General features: G+C 34.9%; 1 protein-coding gene across 1 annotated transcript; it reads right to left on the reverse strand.

Moving 5' to 3' along the window:
- Positions 1-1,177: 1,177 nt before the first annotated feature.
- On the reverse strand, positions 1,178-1,870 carry LOC131052809 (cytochrome P450 750A1-like). Its single transcript, XM_057987434.2, has one exon. It carries the CDS (start codon positions 1,868-1,870, stop codon positions 1,178-1,180), a length of 693 nt encoding a protein of 230 aa, XP_057843417.2.
- Positions 1,871-22,177: the final 20,307 nt, after the last annotated feature.

Here is a 22,177-nt window from a genome sequence, read left to right on the forward strand (position 1 = left end):
AATTTGAAGTATAGGTGATTTACTTATAATTTGTATATATTTTGATGATTCGGTTTACACAAAAAATCGTGAAGAGTTAATGGATGTATTTAAAAATGTAATGGAAAATGAACTTGAAATGACAAATTTCTATTTAATGCATTATTTTCTTGGGATAGAAATATGATAGTTGAATGATAACATTTTCATTTCACAAAGAAATTCTGATAATACTTTACTTGATAAATTCAAAATGAAAAATTGCACCATTGTAAACACACCACCTTTAAACATGAATGAAAAACTGATGAATGCACATAATATAAAAATAAAAGAACATAACTATAGTGTATTTGAACTTTAATGCAATATTAAAAGGCTTTTATAGAAATCTACATATTTTTTACAACCATATCTCCCATAATAACCCACTAGTAATTATCTAGCATAATCAGTAAATTATTAAACACACACTATTAATAACTAGTAAGTAAGACACACTCTTATAAACCTAAGCACGAATCCCATCAGTGAATACTTGCTTCAAACAGGATACTCAGTAGTGAGCCTCCATTTAGGACAGGCAAATAGTGGATTTTTTTCTCGGAACACTTATTCCAAACCCTTCCGCCATATCGACCTCACCCTCCACAGTCCAATCAAAGCAATGAAGCAGCTGAGCGAGTGCCAACCCACTAACAGAAAGAGCCATGGAAATACCAGGGCATCCTCTTCTTCCCGTTCCGAATGGCAGCAAATCGAAGTTCTGACCTCTCACATCCTTAGTACACCCTATAAACCGCTCGGGTTTTAATTGATAAGCATCTTTCCAAACGTTTTCATCCCTTCCCATCGCCCCCACATCACAAACACCCTCGTCTTTGGCGGAATGAAATATCCTTCAACGCTGCATCCTTCCATCGACTCGTGCGGAATGAGCAGAGGAAGTGGCGAGTGAAGTCGAAAAGTTTCTTTTATCACGCATCCCAAGTAATCTAGCTTCATAACGTCACTCTCCTTTATTCTGCAATTTCTGCCCATTGCACATTCCATCTCTTGCTGTGCTTGTGCCAGCGTTGCAGGATTCCTCATCAGTTCACTCATTGCCCACTCTACCGAAACCACCGATGTTTCCATTCCCCCGAGTAACATATCCTGCACACAATAATTAATTTCCTGAAGTCAATATATATTATACTCAAAAGCAGAATAGTGAACGGCCTGCAAATCCGTCGAATATTTTGTGAACGGCCTGCATGCGACGACGGAATCCTTGCAAGTCGAGCCAATCAAGAGAAGGAATGAAATCGCCAATGCAAAATAGAGCGAACACAGTAAACATCTCCTCAATCATTTCTTTGAAGCCATACCCTCCATTCAATTCTTTGTCTGAGTACGTTCTGCTGGCAAACATTCTGCAAGTAACATTTTGTGTTAGGGAGGAAAGCATCTTCCTCACATCCACACACTGCACTCCGTGCCCACTTTCCTGCCAGATGGAGCCGATCATGGCACACACTTCTTCCTCTCTCACAAATCTGAAAGATTCGGTTCTCTTTACTGTGAGCAGCTCAACCGTGCAGTTGCACACCTTTCTCATCTGCCTCCAGTACGATCCATAGGGGCTAAACGCCACGTCTTTATGATCGTAGCATATATATTTCCCCACTGTGCAGTTTGGTCTTGTTGCAAAGACCAAATCATGGGTTTTGAGGAACTCTTTGGCCATTGCAGGCGAAGACACAACAGCGGTGGGTACGGATCCCAGGCGAAGGAACAGAATGGATCCATATCTCTTTGCATGCGCCGCGAGAGCCTGATGAGGAAGGCTTCCCAAGAGATGGAGACTTCCTATCACAGGCCATGGACGTGATCCCAGGGGCAATTTCATTTTCCTGTCATTTGTCTTGGGCTTATACACAAAGCAGTAAAGGAGAAAGATGAACCCAAATCCTATGGCGAGGGAGCAAGTGAGGGATTCCATGCTATGAGAAAATGGAAAGCGGAAATCTTGCAATGAATGGAAACCCATAATCCAACCCTTTTAATATCGTCTACAAGGTTTACCGCTATAGGTGTGTTAGCCTAATCGCAACGCAAACAAAGTTTACCACTATAGGTATGTTCAAATTACAATCTGTCGGTCGAGAGCCTGACTACAGAAAAATAGAAATTATTGTTGTAGTTAATAGTTATAGTTCTGGGGCACTGTGCAGTTTGACGTACTGAAGTATCGGGGCGGTGGGAAGACTTTGTATGCCGAGTGATGGTCCATCTCTGAAGCGAAGCAACGATGCAACTTATGCCATTAATTGGATACCGTAAGTATTAAAAAAAAATTGCATGCATAAACAAAACAAAAATTTAAAATGAAATGAATGTGAGAATTGAAAGTAATTGTTTTTATAATTACAATAATATATAATAATAATAATCAATCTTACTTTCAGGATTTCTTTAACGTACTTGGTCTTTTCAGATCGGTAATTTACATAAAATAGAAAAAGTATTTTCAACATTATCAAAAGAGAATCTTATAGGGGTCCGGTAATAGACATTTTCAATAGAAATTTTGTCCACAGTTTTCCAAATAAAGGAGAAGAATATTATTTACTGCTTAAACCTGAAACTGATATTCATTTTCAAATTTAAAATTTGAATGTTTCTCATCACCAAATAATAGTAGTAAGAATGGAGAAATTTTTATTATCAAATTTATTTTTTATTGCTTTGTTATTAAGTTTTGTATTATCAAATAAATTTATAATATAATTAGTGTTTTATTATTCTTAAATAATATTTTTTTAAATATTTATGTTCATCTCTTATTCACTAATATATCTAGATTTTATTACTAAGTTTTGCAAATTTTATATGTATTATTTAAGATATTTCAAATGATTCTATATGAAGGAAGAAACTTTGAATGTATTATAATTTGTTAACATCAATGATCATCTTCAAACATATTCAAGAGAGATACTCAAACTATTGATCATAAGATGGAAAAATTATAACTTTCATAAATGATGTATATTTTTAAAATATATTTTCTTTAAGAAATATTATGTCAAAAATAACATAAAAATGTATTATTCTTAAAATTATTAAAAACCATATACTTTTCTAATTTTGTGTTATTAATACATTTCTACATCACGGAGATTTCACTTAGTGAACTTGGGTTATATCACATGCGTTCATGGCATACTAAAGAATCCCCCTATTTTCAAAAAATATTGCCCTAAATTCCTTTTTTGTCACCCCCTCTCAATACAAAGCCTGAATTAAAATCCCTTCTTTTTCACCAAATATTGTATTTTTCATAACCCAAATTAAAAACCCCTCTATTTTCACCGATAGATAGTATATTGTACTCTCATTTTTAGGATATTAAACCCCCCAATATGAATGCACATGATATAATATTGCCTAGCCAGTGAAGCTCATGTGTTTTTACATGTGTCATTTATACCAAAAAAAAAGCTACTTGTATATTATGAAAAAATGGAATAATGAAAAGAAAAGAGAAGATATATTATGTCAAGATTTAGGAGGCTATAGTTTTTGGCTACAAGTTGACACTTGACTTTGGAATCTTTAATATTTTGATAATTTGTAAGTACCTTAATAATTCTCTATAGTCATTGAAAATCATAGATCATATGTTCTTTATTATTCACTTCAATAATTTTTGAAAGGGAGATATAAGAATTTCCATAGTAAAATGAATTTACATATTTTGGAGTAATGAGGCTGATATTTTGTTTGTATTTTCTAATGAAGACCCCTTTAGACAAGTATTCTAGATTTAATTTTCATGCTTGGAGAATGAAAATTCAAATACAACTCATGAATAAGAATTTATAGGGAATGGTGAGTGGAAAGGAAAAAGAGCCTATAGATGCAACCAAGTTATTGAATTGGAATAGTATAGATGATAAAGCATAAATTATTATTGTTCTTACTATTTTGACTCTAATTACATCATATATATTAGATAAATCATTAGTGGAAATTTGTAATGATATTAATAAACAATTTGGAGGAAAAGTAATCAAAGAAAAATTCTCCCTAAAAATTCAATTGTTTAGGTTCAAAATGGAAGATATAATCACAATGTCAAATCATATAATTAATTTGAGATCTCTCATTAGGAATCTAGTAGAAGTTAAGGCTCTAATAGATGATGATGATGATGATAAAGAGATCTTGTTAAATAACTTGCCTTCTAAATACAATAATGTTATTTTTTACACTTAGTCAAATAACTTGACAACTTTAGAAGATATGATTTCAACCCTTCTAGTAGAAGAAAACATGACAAAATAAGTGTTACAAGTGTGGTTTTCGTTGCACCAAAAGATCAACCTATTGATGAATGATATAACCACTAGAATTATAGAATCCATAGGAGACGATTAAGCCATGTCATAAACCTGAGCATTGCACAGCACAACACAAGGAGACCAAGGGTGCACACCTTGCAACAATCCCCCTAGTGCAAGTGAGGAGTTTGAAACTATGACCAAGCTCTGATACCACTTGTTACAAGTGCAGTTATCGTTGCACCAAAAGATCAACCTATTAATACCCAATACAACCACTAGACTTATAGAATCCATAGGAGGCGGTTAAGCCATGTCACAAACCTGAGTGTTGCGTTGCACAACACAAGGAAACCAAGGGCTCACACCTTCGAACAAAAAGATACAAAATATTATCCTCAATAGGAGAAAGCACTATATGCATGGAGTAGTGATAAATGGTCAAGTAGAAAAAAGAAAGAATAAATACATGTTTTTTATTGTAAGAAAAAGGGTCACATAGTATGGTTTTGTAGAATTTGAGCTAGTGATCTTCTTAAATGAAAACACAAAGATCAACTAGATGAAGGTAACTTAGCTTGCATTGAGGATAAGCATTCACCAAATGATGAAGCTTTTATTAATGATTCCTCTTTTGGCCCTAACCAAAAATTTGCACTTTGATTCTTCATATCTAGAGGCTAGAGGAACTAGAGGGTGGAGAAATTTGTGTCATCTCAAGATAGATTCTCTCTGTGAGATGGTGGTTTACATAAGAAATTTTTTGGATTTTCTCTCTTTCTTTCCTTTATATTTCCTTTTTGATGCTGATAGTTTTTGAACAATACATGTATTATGGAGTTTTAGTTTTGAATATAGATAAGGAGTTTGGTGTAGAGATCATTTGTATGGTTTCATAGAGAGTTATGATACCATATTTTCACCTATAGGCTCAATCAGGTAGAGCCATTAAGTGTTTGAGAAAATGGTACATTTTATAACCACTCTATGTTGCATTCAAGTACACCAATTAAATAACATTAAGAGATTACAGAACAAAAGATTGCAAAATAAAATCATTTCATTGATATAAATATCTGAAGCATAGAAAGATTGAATAAGTCTTTTGAAGAAATGTAATCTTTATTGAAAATGATAAAATACATGTCTCACACAATAAGTCGCGAGACTAACCTTGCTCATTCAATATGCATGATGCACATGAAAGCTAAATTATACATGAATGAGTAAATTCTAGAGAACACATATCTAGAGGGTGACCAATCATTACTTGAATGAATGGCATTGTTGGTTTGATCTGCTCTTAATGGTGTTGCCTCGCTTCTCCTAGCTTCCCTTGGTCCTTAGGTTTCATGTTTCCTACATAGAATGTGAATAATAAGTTAGAACAATGTTCTAAGAGATGAAAGGTTACACACTAAACATGAACATTTACCCATAGATGCATAAGCTAGCCCCTATGTGGATTTATTTTTCTAACTAGTTTGTTTCATGTGTAGTAATAGGTGCAACATTTTGATATTATGCATATGGGGTAAAATGTGGCTCCCACAAGGGTAGATCCCAGTATGCACTTGAAAGAAAGATTATTCTTTCACATAATGATTTTACAAGTGCAATAATGTTACATTTGAAAATGTATTTGCCAATAAGTGAAACAAAGTAGTGAATGGATTCCCGAAAAGAGATCAAAGAATCAATATGAAGCCCAATCATGGCACAACAGTCAACAATATCAAAGAACAATGACTATGACAACAACAATCAAAGAGAACGGACTTGAAAATACCAATATTCATAAGGAAATTGTTTTCCTCGAAGAACAATGATAAAGGTTCTTAGAATAGTGAGTATACATAATGGTCAAAGTCATCATGCAAGAAAGATTGAGTGCACCTAGATCATGTGAATAATCTCAACAATGAACAACAATAGTATCTAAAATCTCAGTTAGTTGTGTGCAATATCAGATAAAGCATACATCAACAGGGTAAAAGACATTGAGAGTAGTCATTATTCAGCCCTTAAGCATCCATGAGTAGCATATAAGGTCATTATCCAAACTAAACAGTGTAAATAGAGTCACATGTTTTGATCATTTCTCAAAAACCCAAATGCTGAGTTGGCTAATTATTTCACATAAATTAGAAGAAAAAGAGGAAAAAAAACCTAGAAAATATCGTGAAAACCCAATTCACAGTTTTTAGGAATCCTTCACCAGTCCAAAAGGGTGCAAATAAAGAGAATTCACAATCAAGGATTCATTCTTGAACATCAAGATAAAGGCAGTGATGGTTACAAATGCACAAAGAAAATCTTAGCTTATGAATAGTGGTAGTATTATTATGAGCAATGATCTCCAGTGAGGGCAATAATACACTGTGTTTGATACAGTAAGGATGTCTTTTACAAAGAGTAGAGATTGTTGATAATGCCCAAGATTAAAAGTGCAGTTATGATATTTTGTGACAGTCATAAGCATTCAAAAGTACAATCTAAACAGTTGTGACAAAATTAACGCAGTCATAATAACCAATAAGGTAATCATAGAGAAGGTGTTACTGTCAAGTAAAGATGCGAAGATTACATGCAAAATCACATAGCAGCAAACCCTAGGCATGAAGACCCAAGAGAGCATTTCTACAGAGTATGTCAAGGCACCAATAGTACAATAGAAACATATGAAGATGCTCAATGAAGAAGCTTATGAGAGAAAGCCATAAGAACAATCCAAAATCATAATATTAACAGTCAAATGGAAAGACCCCAGCCACAGTCATTTTGGAAAATCCTGTAAGAACCATCCAATGCACAAAGAGATCTTTCAAAACAAAAGTAACATAGGTTACAGTCGATAGAAAGAGTAGAATACATTGGAAAAAGGGAACTTACCTTGCTTTTCCTATAGAAGAGCCTTCAAAACAATCACCAAGCAATAGTCCAGAAAGGATTCAAACTTGGGTTAGGGCTTCACACTCTTCTTAGGCCCAGTTCTTTGAGAAGTTTCAACGATGGAATGAAGAAAGGATTTCCCTTTTTTATTATTTTCATTGTGGTATTTTAGGATTGTTTACCCTATGAAGGCTGACATGATTTGGTGGTATTTTTTGCCTTTCAAATAAAAAATAAAAAAATCAATTAATGTATGTCGTGGTCATTTGGGGAAGGTTTTTAACTTAGGAAAGTTGCATGCCTTGTATCTTGTGTTTTGAGAATTTGTCAAGTGAAGATGCCACTTTTAAAAAAAAAATATGAGAATATTTTACACATAGATGCCATGTCACCTTTGAAGAAGTCGTGTCAGCACTTGCACGTGTTTTTTATGTTTTAAATAGAGACTTATTTGCATATATCCATTATAAAGCATTTTGACTTTAAGGTGTGCTTATAAGCCTTAATATTGATTTTGTTAGTATTTAATACAAATAGGAGTGGTTTAAGGAGGAAAACTCAATCAATGAGAGATGTCAAGAATATATGGAATGAATGCCAAGGTTTTATGTGTAGTTGAAGGTTTTTTGCATGAATGGAGAGTATCTAGGGGTTTTTTGAGTTCATTTAGAGAAATTTATTAAGGTTTTGAGTTGTCATCATGTTTGACTAAGTCATTTTTGACTTTTTCAGACCTTTGAGGTACTTTTGGAGTTAGATTCATTTGTTGGATTTAAGGGTTTTTGCTACATCTGACCCCAATTTGTTGGGAGTTCCTAGTCTCATGGATTTTTCGAAGGCGAAGATTGGAGGATATATTTATGTTTGTAACTCATTCTTGAGCAGTTCCTAATTATGCAATTTGAAGCCTTAGTGACTTCTAACAATCCTTTTCCTCTCTTCTTGTCATATTTTGTAGCTCACATGATTTGATATTTATAAAAAGCTACCATAGAGGTTTATGACAGTTTTATTTGTTCTTATTCTTGCAAAGTTGTGTATTTTTGTAATTGATCAAGTTATTAGTGAAGACTATTTCCCTTCCTTATAATTTTGTCTCACTATATTTCATGCTTTTTCTGCAAAGTGTCATGTGCATGTCTCAAGTTGTATCTAAATTATTGAGTAAGCTCATTCAAACCTTCTTGTGAAATATTTATGCATGTGCATGTCTTCAATAAGTTATATTATCTTATTGGTGTCAGTATAGTTGTCAGAGTATTTTATCTTTATGATTATCATAAAATTAGCAGTTTTGGTGAATCACTTAGTATTTCCCTTTAGTTTACAAAAGTAGGATTTACATTTAAGTTATATTCTTTCCCTTTTAATGAAAAACCAATAGTTTTAAAGCAATAACCAGCTAGGAGTTAGCCTTATCCAGAGGTTCAGTTCAGTCATAGGTGACCCACAACCTTGAATTAATCCCATGTTTCTCCCAAAAGCTTAGTTTGTCAAACTTTGTAGACGGTACATTTCTAGGAGATAACAATTTCATGAGATTATTATTGATAATTAAAACCCTTGTGAGGGTCACAAGCAACATGATGGAGCCTTCTATGTATAGAGCTCAATATGTATTGTTATCAAGAATAATTCAATGTTTATAATTTTAGGGTTTGAGAATGAGAGCTCAATAATTAATATTGAAGATAGAACTTTCTAAGGTTCAACCTTTTTGGGTCATGCACTAGCTTGATGGAGTTCCACTTGATTTAGAATTTGTTCTTCAAAGAAAGATCTTTGAATTTTTTTGTATTATTTTATGTAATTGGCAAGTTTTGTGATGTAAGCCTTAAGGGGGTTCCCTTGGAAAGGACTTTTCCTTTGAGTTTTTAAGATCCAATGTAATAAGGGGGAATATTTACATGGAAGTTCATTATATTACCCTATCCTCCAGTTTCTCTTTGGTAGTTTGCTTTCTCAACTAACTTACTAGCTTTTCCTATTTATATCTGTAGCGTCCTAAAATTGCGACACTTGCAATTTCGACTGCATTTGGGTCTTCATGATGGCGGTGCAATGTTGAATCTGAATGGAGACCCCGAAACCTATTTATAACACCAAAAACTGCATTTTTCTGCACCCTGGCCTGATCCCTCCTTGCACCCTGCTGTCCCGGGAGGTGGGACCATGGCGCCTAGTGCCCTGGTCCTTCTGGACTAGGGCGCCCAGCGCCCTGGTCCCTAGCCCTATTTTGGGCCCAGTCTCTTTTGGGCATCGAGTCTTTAAGTTTGCAATTTGGGAAATAATGTTTCCTGGTCGGCCTAAGGTCGAGAAAATCAGTCTATCAACCCTAATTGACAAGTATATAAACTACATTTCCTCTTCCAAAAAAGGGAGGAAGACATATGCGAGAAGACGCGGAAGCAATATTCAAACATTCAAGCATTCAAGCACTCAAGTATTCCTTCAAGAAATTGAGCATTCTAAGTCTCCATTCAAGGCTAGGTGTTGCATTCAAGACAAGGATTCAACCATTGAAGAGGAGATCACATACAACATACAACATACTACATACATTACACCTTCGCATGTAAGAATACAAACATTCTTACAACAAGGTTGCAGGTACGCGGCTGTAATTGAAGATCTGGAATCCTTGTGTAGAGAAGAACAGATCCCCCTTCATTTCGTGGATTTTTCGGAGGACCGTGTGCACGTCGGGCACCATCGTCCCGTCAACTTTCGGTCAAATTTGCAGAACAGCACTATCTTGACATTTTACTGCTAATTCCAAGTCCGCAGCTTCATCCCATATCCCTATCTCTGTTTATAAGCGAATCTTTCCTACTTTACATGCATTCCTAGTTCAATCTTTCTATCTACATTCTTTACAAAAGAGGGTATCCTTGATGTCACAACCCTTGAAACTCATTTAGAATCCAATCTTGCATTGTGTGGGATTGGATCTTGTGGGTTTCAACCCCTCTTTTGAATGTAAAGTCTCTCCTAAGTGAAAACCATCAACCCTAGTGACTCTCCCTTCTCTCTCCTTGGAGTTGGGGAGGGGAGAACAACTAGGGTTTGATTTTTTTGCTTTACATTTTGGTGAACCCGACGTGAACATCCTCATTCTGATTATTCATGGTTAGATCTAAAAAATTTTGCTTTCCTAATTATATTTCCATGTTTGATCTTTTGCAAATTTTAGAGGTTGATTGCATAAAAACCCTAAAAAATTTTTTTTTAAGTAATTAAACTTGTGAAATGTTTAATTGTTAATGCTTGTTTCAGATCTACCCTTCTATTGCAAATTGTCAATTCATATTTGTGCTTTAATTCTGAAAATTAAGTGGTTAAATGTCAAAACCCTAATTTTTAAGACCTTCTTGATTCAACCTTTGACTGATAATTTCACTAATCAAAACACTTCCAAATCGGTTGTAACGTTGGATTCTGCAATAAAATCACAATATCTTTCATCCCTGAAAATTTGGAAAAAAGTTGCGAGGACCGTGTGCACCCCGAGCGCCATCGTCCCTGACATTTTTTCTGAAATTTCAGCAGCTAGATCTTACTGTATTTTTCTGCTAAAATCCAGAAGTTTGGCTGATTTTATCAATTCTAACACTTTCAAAATTAAAGTCAAAATTGGTCTAGCGATTGCTTGGATTGAGGCTTCTAATCATTCAAAAATTGTTGAAATTGAAATTCATATCAAAATTGTGTTTCTTACAGTCCTACATCTAAAAAGTGTGTTGGCATTCATTCGAAATTTCAGTGCTTTATTCGAATTTTTACAATTTGTGACTTTTGAAATTAAGTGTTTAATTGCAACAACTTTGATTTCCACTTTCAAATTCGAATTTTGCATGAAATCGAGTCAACTATTAAATTTCAAAGCCTGCATTGCTTTCAGTATTCCCTCTAAAATCATAAAATTCAAATTTTCAGTTTCCCCCTCTTTTTCAAAATTCAAATTTTACTTTTTTCAACAATCTTGGTAGGGTTCAATTTTGAGATTGCAACTTTAATTTGGCCTATCTACAGATCATAAAATCACTCAATTTTTTCAGATTAGTTTTAAAATCATCATAACTTTCATCCCTGAAAATTTCAAAAAAAGTTGTAAGGACCGTGTGCACTCCATTCGCCACGGTCCTAGACATTTTTTCCAAAATTTCGGGAGATTGTCCTGATTGCATTTAACAGCTTAAATCTAGGAGATTGGCTGATTTTATTGAAATTTGCTACCTCTAAAATTCAAAATCTTCTCTCTTCCTTTAGTGCATGAGTTTTACAACAATAAGCCCTACTTACACTATTCTCGTTAGACGAAGCCTTAGAATTAAGTCCTTCCAAGGTGTAATTACCGAGGAGATGGAACCTAATTTGAATGGCCTTTTTAACAAGGACATGGGTAATTCCTCTAATCCTCTTAATGATGAAGAAGCTCTCCATGAGGTTTCTGTAGAACAACTTTCAAAATTGGATAACCAATTTGATGATTTTCGACAATGGATGTCTCAAGAATACCCTGATAGTGAAGCTCTTTCATTAATTGAGGGTCTAAAACGTATGGTTCAAAGTGATAAGAATGGAATTGATATTTTGCGTGGTATTGCACACATTGTGGATTCGAATGTGATGCCTATGAAGAGTTGTGCCAAAACTTTAGGTTATACACAACCTCCTACTCAAGTTAATCATTCTATTCCTTTGACAACTCCTATTGCTAGTATACCTACTTTTACATCAAACATAATGACTAATTCAATACAAGACATTCCTCCTATGATCACTAGTCATGGGGGCAATCCCTCTTCTTCAATCAACCCTCTTCCTTCATTCAATCTAACTTCTTCATTCATTCCTTCAATAAGTGTTCCTATTATATCTCCACAAATAAACATGACGCAAGGGGGCAATTCATTTAACCCTTCCATTCCTCCTTGTAGTGTTCCTCCTTTCCAATCATCTCCTATGACTCACTATCATAGTGTCCCACCACCTTACTCTCTACCTTCTTTCAATAACATAACACCTCCATCACATTCTAACACGTCTAATATGAACTCTTCGACTGAAGCGACCATTAACAATCTTGCACAAACTGTTTCTTCTTTACAGCAACAAGTTGCCTCTATGAATCAATCTAAGTTTAGTGTGCCCACATTTGATGTTGCAAGCCCACTTTCTCTTAACATTGTTCGAGCTATCGCCCCTAAACATGTTGAAATTCCGCATTTGGAGCTTTATAATGGTAAGGGTGATCCTCTAACACATGTTAAGACCTTTCAAACAATATGTACTGATTTTGCTTATGACCAAAGGTTGCTTGCAAAACTGTTTACTATAACATTAAGAGATAAAGCCCTACAATGGTATTGCTCGTTGCCTTCTTATTCTATTACTTCTTTCAAACAACTTGCAAATGCTTTTATTCAACAATTTCAAAACAATATAAGTCCTAAAGTTACTTTGATTGATTTAATGCATTGTAAACAAGGTGTTAAACAAAAAGTGACTGATTTCATTGCTAGATATAAGCATTTGTATGCTCAAATTTCTTTTCCAGTACCTGACAATGATATTCAAAGAATCTTTATTTCTAATTTACAAAAAGATATTAGAGAAAAACTTTTGTTTTCTGATTTTACTTCTTTCCAACAGTTGTGCGCAACTCTTCACAATTATCAACTGACTGTGAGTCAAATGGAACAAGCAAATCCTATGGCTCCGAGTGATAAGGGTGATAGTAGTCAACAACCATTTGGGAAGTTTAAACCGAACAGAGAGTCCATTAAATTCAATGAAAACATCATCAACAACAATGTGAATGCGGCATCAGGTGTGCCTCCTATTTCTAAGTTTTTCAAGAAAGAAAGAAAGTTTACTCCTTTGAATGAATCATTGCATAGTATTATGAATAAGTTATTGGAACAAAATGTGCTTACTCTTCCTCCTATAAAGCAAATAGATCCTGCAAAGATTAATTCACCCTATTTTGATAACAAATCTTTTTGTCAATTTCATTGTCATCCTGGGCATGATACTGAAAAATGTTTTGCTTTAAAAGGTAAAATTCAAGATTTGATTGATAATAATACTATCTCTGTTTCTGGTGTGAATGATAAAGGCAATACATCTGTAGCTCCTCCTAACCAAAATCTTCAGATTTTTACCGATCCATTACCTTCTCATACCTCTAATGTGATTGATACCAATGATTTGTCTGTCTCACCTGATGATCTTGTGTCTATGACTCCGAATGTGATTAACTTTGTAGAGTAGCAGAAAATCCCTAAAGAACCTTCCATCACCTTTGATTCTAGTGAAACTATCAGGGCACCTGATGGTCCTTTATATATAGTTGCAAAAGTCAAGAATACACCTTGTCGTGGAGTGCTTATTGATCCTTCTTGTATGGTTAATATCATTACTGAAGAATTTATTTTTACTTTGCAATTGAATCAAGTGATCTATGACAAAACAAATGTGGTTGTGAAACTATTTGATGCATTTTCTTCTCCTGCAATTGGTTCTATTACATTACCTATTGAGGTCCATAACAAATCCCTTGATGTGGACTTTGCTATTATTCCATCATTCGAACAATTTCGTGTGAAGCTAGGCTATCCTTGGCTATCTTCCATGAAAGCTATTGCTTCTCCTATTCACAAGTGTTTGAAATTTCCCCATAATGGTGAAGTTGTTACTGTCAATCATAGTCTCTTTAAACAAGCTGAAAGAACTTCTAGCGTTCCTATTGATTATTTTTGGCCTAAACAATTCCAATCTCTTCCTCCGCGAAGTGACATCTTTTCAAATCTTATCAAAAGTGGAAAAAAGATATGATCCTATCTCTAAGTGAACCTAGAACACCCAAACCTGACATTCCTATCGTTCTTGAGAAGGAAGTTCTTCCTTTGAAAGATAAAACTAATGTCTCTCCTCAAGAAGATTCCCAACCCATTCCTATGAATGTGACTATGCCTATATCTAATAAACTTCCTAAAAGTAGACCTATACCTCCTCGTCATGATGGACTTGGTCTCCTTCCTAAACTGAATATTCCTCCCTTATATGGAGCAGTTCCTCCTCCTTCCTCTTATGGAGAGAAGAGACCTTCCTCTTATGGAGAGAAGAGACCTTCCTCTCCTCCTATTATTCAACCTAAGAGACCACAACCTAAACACCCAAGTGAAAAGGATGAGAACATTCCTCCTCCTCAATCTTCTCAACTTCCTACTAAGACTAGACGGAATCGTTCTGCACGTGAACACCGACGAAAGCATCGTCTTAGAGCTCGGGCAGCTGCTTCTCAAACTTTGCAATCCCCAAAAACACCTTCAGCCAGTATTATTCCATTTTCTCCTCAGCCGACAATTGAGCCGAAATCTCCTAAACATAAGATGCATGATGGTCTTGATCCTGTGCGAGTTAAAGATCCTATTCTTATAAATCTTGATGATGATATAGATGAAAATGTTATTCATGATGAAAATGTTACTCCTGTTCATTCTAATAGTGAATATGAATATGTTGATGTTGATAACCATTTATCTAACGAATTTTCTAAAGCACTTATCCTAGCTCCTAGACAAAAACAACGTGGCTCGGAACATGAACATAGCCCTTATTTGGATCTTGTGATAGCTTCATCTGCTATGTTGGATGTTCCTCCTCTAGCGTGTTTCCTACCTTCCCGAAATATTGATCAGCAAGATCGGGGGGTAGATAACGTGCTAGACTAGTTTCATTAGCATAGCAGACTCTCTCCTCCTCTCTTGATCTCTTTTGTTACTTATTCTATGTGTTATTCTCATTCTTCTACTTGTTGTCCTTAGTGTTGTCTACTTGAGGACGATGCAAAGCATTGAGATCTCTTTTGGTCTCTCTCATGTTGACTCAAAAGACACATGTGTTCCCTTCTTCTAGGTGACCTTCTTTGATTGGGGAATGAAGAACAATTATGCATACATACATATGATATACATGAATTATCATATAGCATACTGACCCCGAGGAAAGCGAAGTCACCATGTGCTTTGTGTTTTGTGTCTATTATCCTTGGGCTTATCTCACACTTGGGGGCTAAATCCTTGTGATAATGTGCTCCTTTCTCATTTCTTATATGTATCACTACCTTAAAGCAATCACCCCCGATAAGGCATGTGCGATCGCTTTAACGTAGGGGGGCATACATCTCGTTCATATCTTTTCAAGATACTTGAAAATTTCTTGACAAATTTAGCTTTGCCTTGAAAATTTTTTGATATCTTTCTTGCATGACTCATAGTGAGGGAACCTTACTACTGACAGTCATGGTTCTCCCTCATGATCTTCCCTTTTACTTTGTCAATCAAAGTCGTAAGATCCTTAGTCCACTGGGGGCTTGGTGTATCTTGCCTCCTTGACGTGGTGAAAGTTTTTCAATGTTGTTTCCTTGTACTTTACCGGAAGTATGACCGTACGCTTATACTCCCGCTAAAGTGGGGGCTAAATGTAGCATCCTAAAACTGTGACACTTGCAATTTCAACTGCATTTGGGTCTTCACGATGGCGGCGCAACGTTGAACCTGAATGGATACCCCGAAACCTGTTTATAACACCAAAAACTGCATTTTTCTGCACCCTGGCCTGATCCCTCCTTGCACCCTGTTGTCCTGGGAGGTGGGACCATGGCGCCCAGTGCCTTGGTCCTTCTGGACTAGGGCGCCTAGTGCCCTGGTCCCCCAGGACCATGGTGCCCAGCGCCCTGGTCCCTGGCCCTATTTTGGGCCCGGTCTCTTTTGGGCATCGGGTCTTTAAGTTTGCAATTTGGGAAATAATGTTTCCTGGTCGGCCTAAGGTTGAGAAAATCAGTCTATCAACCCTATATGACAAGTATATAAACTACATTTCCTCTTCCAAAAAAGGGAGGAAGACATATGCGAGCAAGACACGGAAGCAATATTCAAACATTCAAGCATTCAAGCACTCAAGTATTCCTTCAAGCAATTGAGCATTCTAAGTCTCCATTCAAGGCTAGGTGTTGCATTCAAGACAAGGATTCAACCATTGAAGAGGAGATCACATACAACATACAACATACTACATACATTACACCTTCGCATGTAAGAATACAAACATTCTTACAACAAGGTTGTAGGTACGCGGCTGTAATTGAGGATCTGGAATCCTTGTGCAGAGAAGAACAGATCCCCCTTCGTTTCGCGGATTTTTCGGAGGACCGTGTGCACGCCGGGCGCCATCGTCCCGTCAACTTTCACTCAAATTTGCATAACAGCACCGTCTCGACATTTTACTGCTAATTCCAGGTCCGCAGCTTCATCCCATATCCCTATCTCTGTTTATAAGCAAATCTTTCCTACTTTACATGCATTCCTAGTTCAATCTTTCTATCTACATTTTTTACAAAAGAGGGTATCCTTGATGTCACAACCCTTGAAACTCATTTAGAATCCAATCTTGCATTGTGTGGGATTGGATCTTGTGGGTTTCAACCCCTCTTTTGAATGTAAAGTCTCTCCTAAGTGAAAACCATCAACCCTAGTGACTCTCCCTTCTCTCTCCTTGGAGTTGGGGAGGGGAGAACAACTAGGGTTCAATTTTTCTGCTTTACAATATCCTTATAGCATCCTAAAATTGCACCCTATGCAATTCTGAGCGCATTTGGGGCCCTCACCTTAGTGCTCGCATCCTCATTCTTGATTAGGATCCATTTATGCTTGTACCATGTACTAAATGTCATATTATCATATTATAGCTTGCATTGCACCTTAAGCTTTGCCCAAGTGTGGGGTAGGACCAAGGTGTGGTGCCTTGGTCCACACAAGGACCATGGTGCCATGCCATGGTCCTCCCTAATTGAGGCCCAATTCAAACCCTTTTCCCTATCTTGAAAATGAGTGGGAAACCTTCCTTCATGTTGGCCTATGTCATAAAATTAGCATAATTGATGATGGACAAGTATATAAGGAGGTCTTCCTCTCTCATTTTGGATATATGGTGAAATTGGGAGTACTACATTCAAGCAATCAAGCAATCAAGCATTCAAGCATTCAAGCATTCAAGCATTCAAGCATTGAATTATTCATCATCAAGAATTTCTAAAGGTCTTCAAGGCTACAGATTCTTCATTTATCTATTGTGGAGAAAAATTACATCAATCATTTGAAAGCATGTATGTGTGTTATATTTTTCTCATGTTCATGCCATTTCATACAACATATGTGATTATATTAAAGAAGTAAAGTATCATTATCAGTCATTGCAGATCTGAGGTATACCTTTCCATCATTTGTTTCAAGTATTTGTAATATTTAATTCAAAGTTGATTCGAAACTGGGGTTTGAATTAGGCAAACCCTTATTCCCAACCTTTTTCACCTTCTTTCTGTGTAGGAAATAGGTACAGAGTTGTACTATTTAGGATAAGATGCATTCATAGAGATGAATAAACTCTTTTCAACATGCGAAAAGTTCACAGGACTGTGGTGCCACGTCTTGGTCCCAACTTTTTAGGATCTTTTTCGAGAGTCATATCTAACTTGGCTTATACTGCTCAATTCTAGGTGCCCAACTTAATCCTGCATCCGTGGCTTACTATTTACTTGTTTTTACCTTTATTTGTTAGCACTTTACCTAATTTCAGCATTTCAACTTGCAAAAGAGAGGAAAACCCACAAAAATCAATCCAATGAATTCAGTATTTAGAACTTATCTAATTTGTTACTGAATCTAGTGGACTCCCTTTCATCTTTTGAATGTAAAGGTTTCCCAAGTGAAATTAATTTAGTGATTTCTCCCTCCTCTGTTGCAAATTGCCAAATCAAATTTTCCCCTTAGATTTTTTTCAACCTGATGCCTTGCACCTTTAATTTTGATTTATGTTTTCAGATCTGAGTGTATGTAATCTGAAATTCAAATTTTCATTTACAAGTTCAGTTTCCTTGCAAATTTTAAAAATTTAGAGGTTAATTTCACTAAAACCCTATTTATTTAATTTCAAAATTGAGTTTATAAATTGCATAATTTGGATTAATTGTTTTAGATTTGAGTACTTTTTCAATTTCAAAATTCAAAATTTCCCTTGGAAGTCAAATTTCAAATTCGTCTTAAAATTAAACTGTTAATTTCAAAAACCCTAATTAAATTTTTTTTTTAACAAAATTGAGCTTGTGGGTTGTTTAAATTTTGAATTTATCATTTTAGAGTTGCTTCGAATTCAATTTTACAATCTTGGATCAAATTTTAATTTTAAAATTAAGTGTTTAATTAAAAAGACCCTAATTTTTAAATTAAAATTAACCTTGTACATTTCCCAATTTTTCAATTTTCAAATTTCAATCCTACATATAATTTTAAATTTAATTTTAAAATTAAGAGGTTATTTTCAAATCCCTAACTCTAAATTTAAATTTCCTAGGAGGTTACATACTTTTTCAAAAAAGAAAAAAAAGAAAAATATATAACAAATCAATTTGCTTATTTAATTGGATGATTATTTTATAATATTTAGCATTATTCAATTATTTTGTGAATTCCAAATTCTAAATTTCAATTTTCAAATTGAAAACTCAAATTCTCATTTCTAAATTTTTCAAAATCTAAATCTCAAAAAATAAAAAAATCAAATTTGTGAATCTCATTAATTTTCATAAAATCCTAATTTATTGCCATATTCATCATGGCAATTAATAGATTTTATTTATTTTCTATTTCACATATGATTACATTGCTTCTGACATAAATTTATTAGAATCATGTGTTAGATAATAGCTTCTTTCACTTCATGTTACTTCTTTTCATTCATAGCACTTGGACATATTGCATTTTTAGGGTTTCCAAGTTGCTTATTTTTCATTTGAATTAGATGTTGAATCTTTCATCTATCATGTGTGTTGTGTTATGGTGATATTTGGGGGAAAATGTGTTTCATACATAGATCACTTTAAAGATTTTGTACATTCCAATCCTAGAGATTTTAATGGAAAACTTCATACTTATACCTCTCCTAGGGTATCAAATGTGAATGAAGAAAGAGATAATACTCCTATCAATGATCTCTATAATGGAGAGCAAGAATTGAAGAGAAACATGGTCCCATCTTCTTCTTATACACATAACCTTGTGCAAGGGGAGCAAAATCAAAATATTGGTGTTTCCATCTCTCTATATCCTAGAGCCTATCTTATTCATCAGAACATTTGTAGAGAAGATGATGTAATGCATTTCATTCATGATCTCTTTCCCAACATAACATTAAGTAAATATGAAGACTTAGATCATAAGGATCTTTCTTCCCAATCTACTAAAGAGGATATACATGGTGAACAAAAGGAAAATCCTCCTCAACAAGATATTCCTTCTTCATCTAGTAATCCGTTGATTCCTTCCAAACATTCTTACACTACAAACTTCAAAGAAATTTATTATAATGTTATTTTTCCTTATTGATTAAAGGATTCTTATAGCAGTGGATTTAACATAATATCAAAACAAGGTTTTAGAGGACGAGGACTTGGAATATTTGAACAAGGAATTCGAGTCCCTATAAACCCTCCCACACAAATTACCATAGAAGGCCAAGAAAATTATAATATATCTCCTATGGATGACCTCCTTAGGATTCATGACTTTAAAGATTATCTTGCAAGACAACAAGCCATTCATTCTCACAAAAGTGCTTCTTCTTCAAAAATTCCTTTTTATTCATTTCATCAAAATCTTGATCACCATGCTAATGATTATCCTGGTTTTCAAAATTCAATAAAAGAACTTATTGATAGTGGAAAAGTTAAAATCATTGATGAAAATTCTTCTTCTTCTAAAAATAACTCTTGTCATCAATCTCAAAATAATAATCCGACACCTATTGATGATCAAGAAAAATTGGCCACTAGAATCTTTTAGAAATTGAAGTATGACAAGAATGTTGTTTTTCCTTTTGTGAAGTTTAGCATTAAGCATAAAGAAGAAAGTGGATATTGTCTTTTTCATCATGGTGGCTCTCATTCTCTTGGAAAGTGTAAATAATTTAAGGAAATTTTTCAAGAACAATATGGTCATGCTCGTATATGTTTTTCAATAGATCTTGCTCTCTTTCTTGGTCAAAACATAGTGCCTTAACACTCCTCTCACCCAATGTTTCTCATCACCCTATGACACAAGTATTTAACTTAATTGGGGGTTCTTTTTCATTAGAGGTGGCACTTTTTAAATTTTGAATATCTTTGGGTCGCAATACGATGCTCTTTTATCTCTATCCTATCGCTCATCTTTAAAGTTTCACCATGTCCTTTATGGATTGCATCTTTCATAACTTGATGTCCTTTCTTTCATTGAATTATCCTTCATACAAGTACATGTGTGTCCCTTTTTAGGACCTATTATTTGTTTGAAATGGAAAATCTCTTATGAATAATATTTCGTAAGGAAATGTGTGATTCTTCCCCCTAATCTGTCCTTGTCTTCTTACTTGCGGGGAAAGGATATCTTTTTCCTTTTCTCCCTTTCTATCTAAAATGTCATAGTTCCCTTTGGGGGCTTGCAATTTTCATATCTTGATATCCTTTCTTGTATAGAACAGTATGTCTCTTATGACTAATCCCTCCTCAGGGGAATGTGTGATCTCTTTTTCTTTCTCTCTGCCTTCGAAGATTACCTCTTCTTTAGAGTTGTATTTTACATATACAAATGTCATTTCTTGCAGTGGATATTCATTCATGTCAGTACATTGTGCATTTGCTTATGTTTTCTATCTCCTTAAATGTTATGTAATTCTTCTAATTTTCCTTACTCTTAGGGGTAAAATATTTCTTATTCTCCCCCTCTCTCCTTTCTAAGGATATACTTTTCCTTTTTTGGGCAGTATTTGCTTATGATTTGATGTCATTCCTTGTGTGAATCTTTTGTTTGCTTAAGGATTCTCTCTTATACAAGAGGTGTATGTCCTTGGCTACAACCTCTTTTTCACTTGGGAATATACATCCCCTCACATTGGTTAAAAAGTATGTCATCCTTCATCAAGAATCTATTTCACCTAGTAATAGGGGAAGGTATGCATTCTTGTTCTCCTTCCCTTCTTTTGGTAGAAGATGCTATATTTTTTCAAGAAAAATCCTGTTGGAGGTAGATTTATTTTGAGAAAAGATCTAGTCTCCTCCAAGGATCTCCTTTACACATGTTGCAAGATATCTCTTTTTCAACTATCTTATCCTTGCTTGAAGAGTATTCCCCTCTCTAGCCTGGATTTATACCATTATAGCATAAAGAATATCTCCTTGGCATTTAAGGTTCATATCCTTTTTTCTAGCTTCCTTAAAGCATCCACATAGGGCTATTTTGACATCTTAACTGTGGGGGCACCCATATCGCTCCCTTTCTACCATATTGTTCCATAATTTTGTATCACTTTTTGCATGTCTTAAACAGGGTGTTCATTCTCAAAATGAGAGAAAAAATCTTACACAAGATGCAAAATTTGATATGTCTTAGATGGGGATACACTTCACCAAAACTATCTAGCAAAACTATTACATGGGATGTCCTCAAAATCAGGGATGTATCCATTTCAATCGGGGTTACACATTCTTGAATCTAGAGAAAAAATCTTAAACTAGATGTTCCCAAAGTTGCCCATTTTCCTCTTGGAATTAGCAAACACATTTGCACACACAATTGCCCCTTGAAATTTTCATTTAAATTACATGTATTTAATAGGTTGAAGCACACTCAAAACCAGAGGAAAAATAATCTTATACAAGGTGCTATACAGTTGAAACTAGGCATCACTTGCACACATGCACGAGGATGAGTGGAACTAGTGGAATATGAATAGAATATTCCTTCTCTCCTCCCCAAAATAGATCACCTAGATGAAAACATCTAGGGGAAAGGTATCTATGTTCCCTTTCTCTCTATCATCATTCTTCTCATGGATCACTTGGATAAATACATCTAGTGTGTATTCATGATCTCTCTCTTCTT

The sequence above is a fragment of the Cryptomeria japonica genome, chromosome 6, assembly GCF_030272615.1.
Source record: "Cryptomeria japonica chromosome 6, Sugi_1.0, whole genome shotgun sequence".
Lineage (NCBI taxonomy): Eukaryota > Viridiplantae > Streptophyta > Pinopsida > Cupressales > Cupressaceae > Cryptomeria > Cryptomeria japonica.

What these genes read in the sequence shown, in the direction of transcription:
- LOC131052809 (XM_057987434.2), bottom strand. Translation starts at nt 1,870, where the DNA reads ATGAAATTGCCCCTGGGATCACGTCCATGGCCTGTGATAGGAAGTCTC.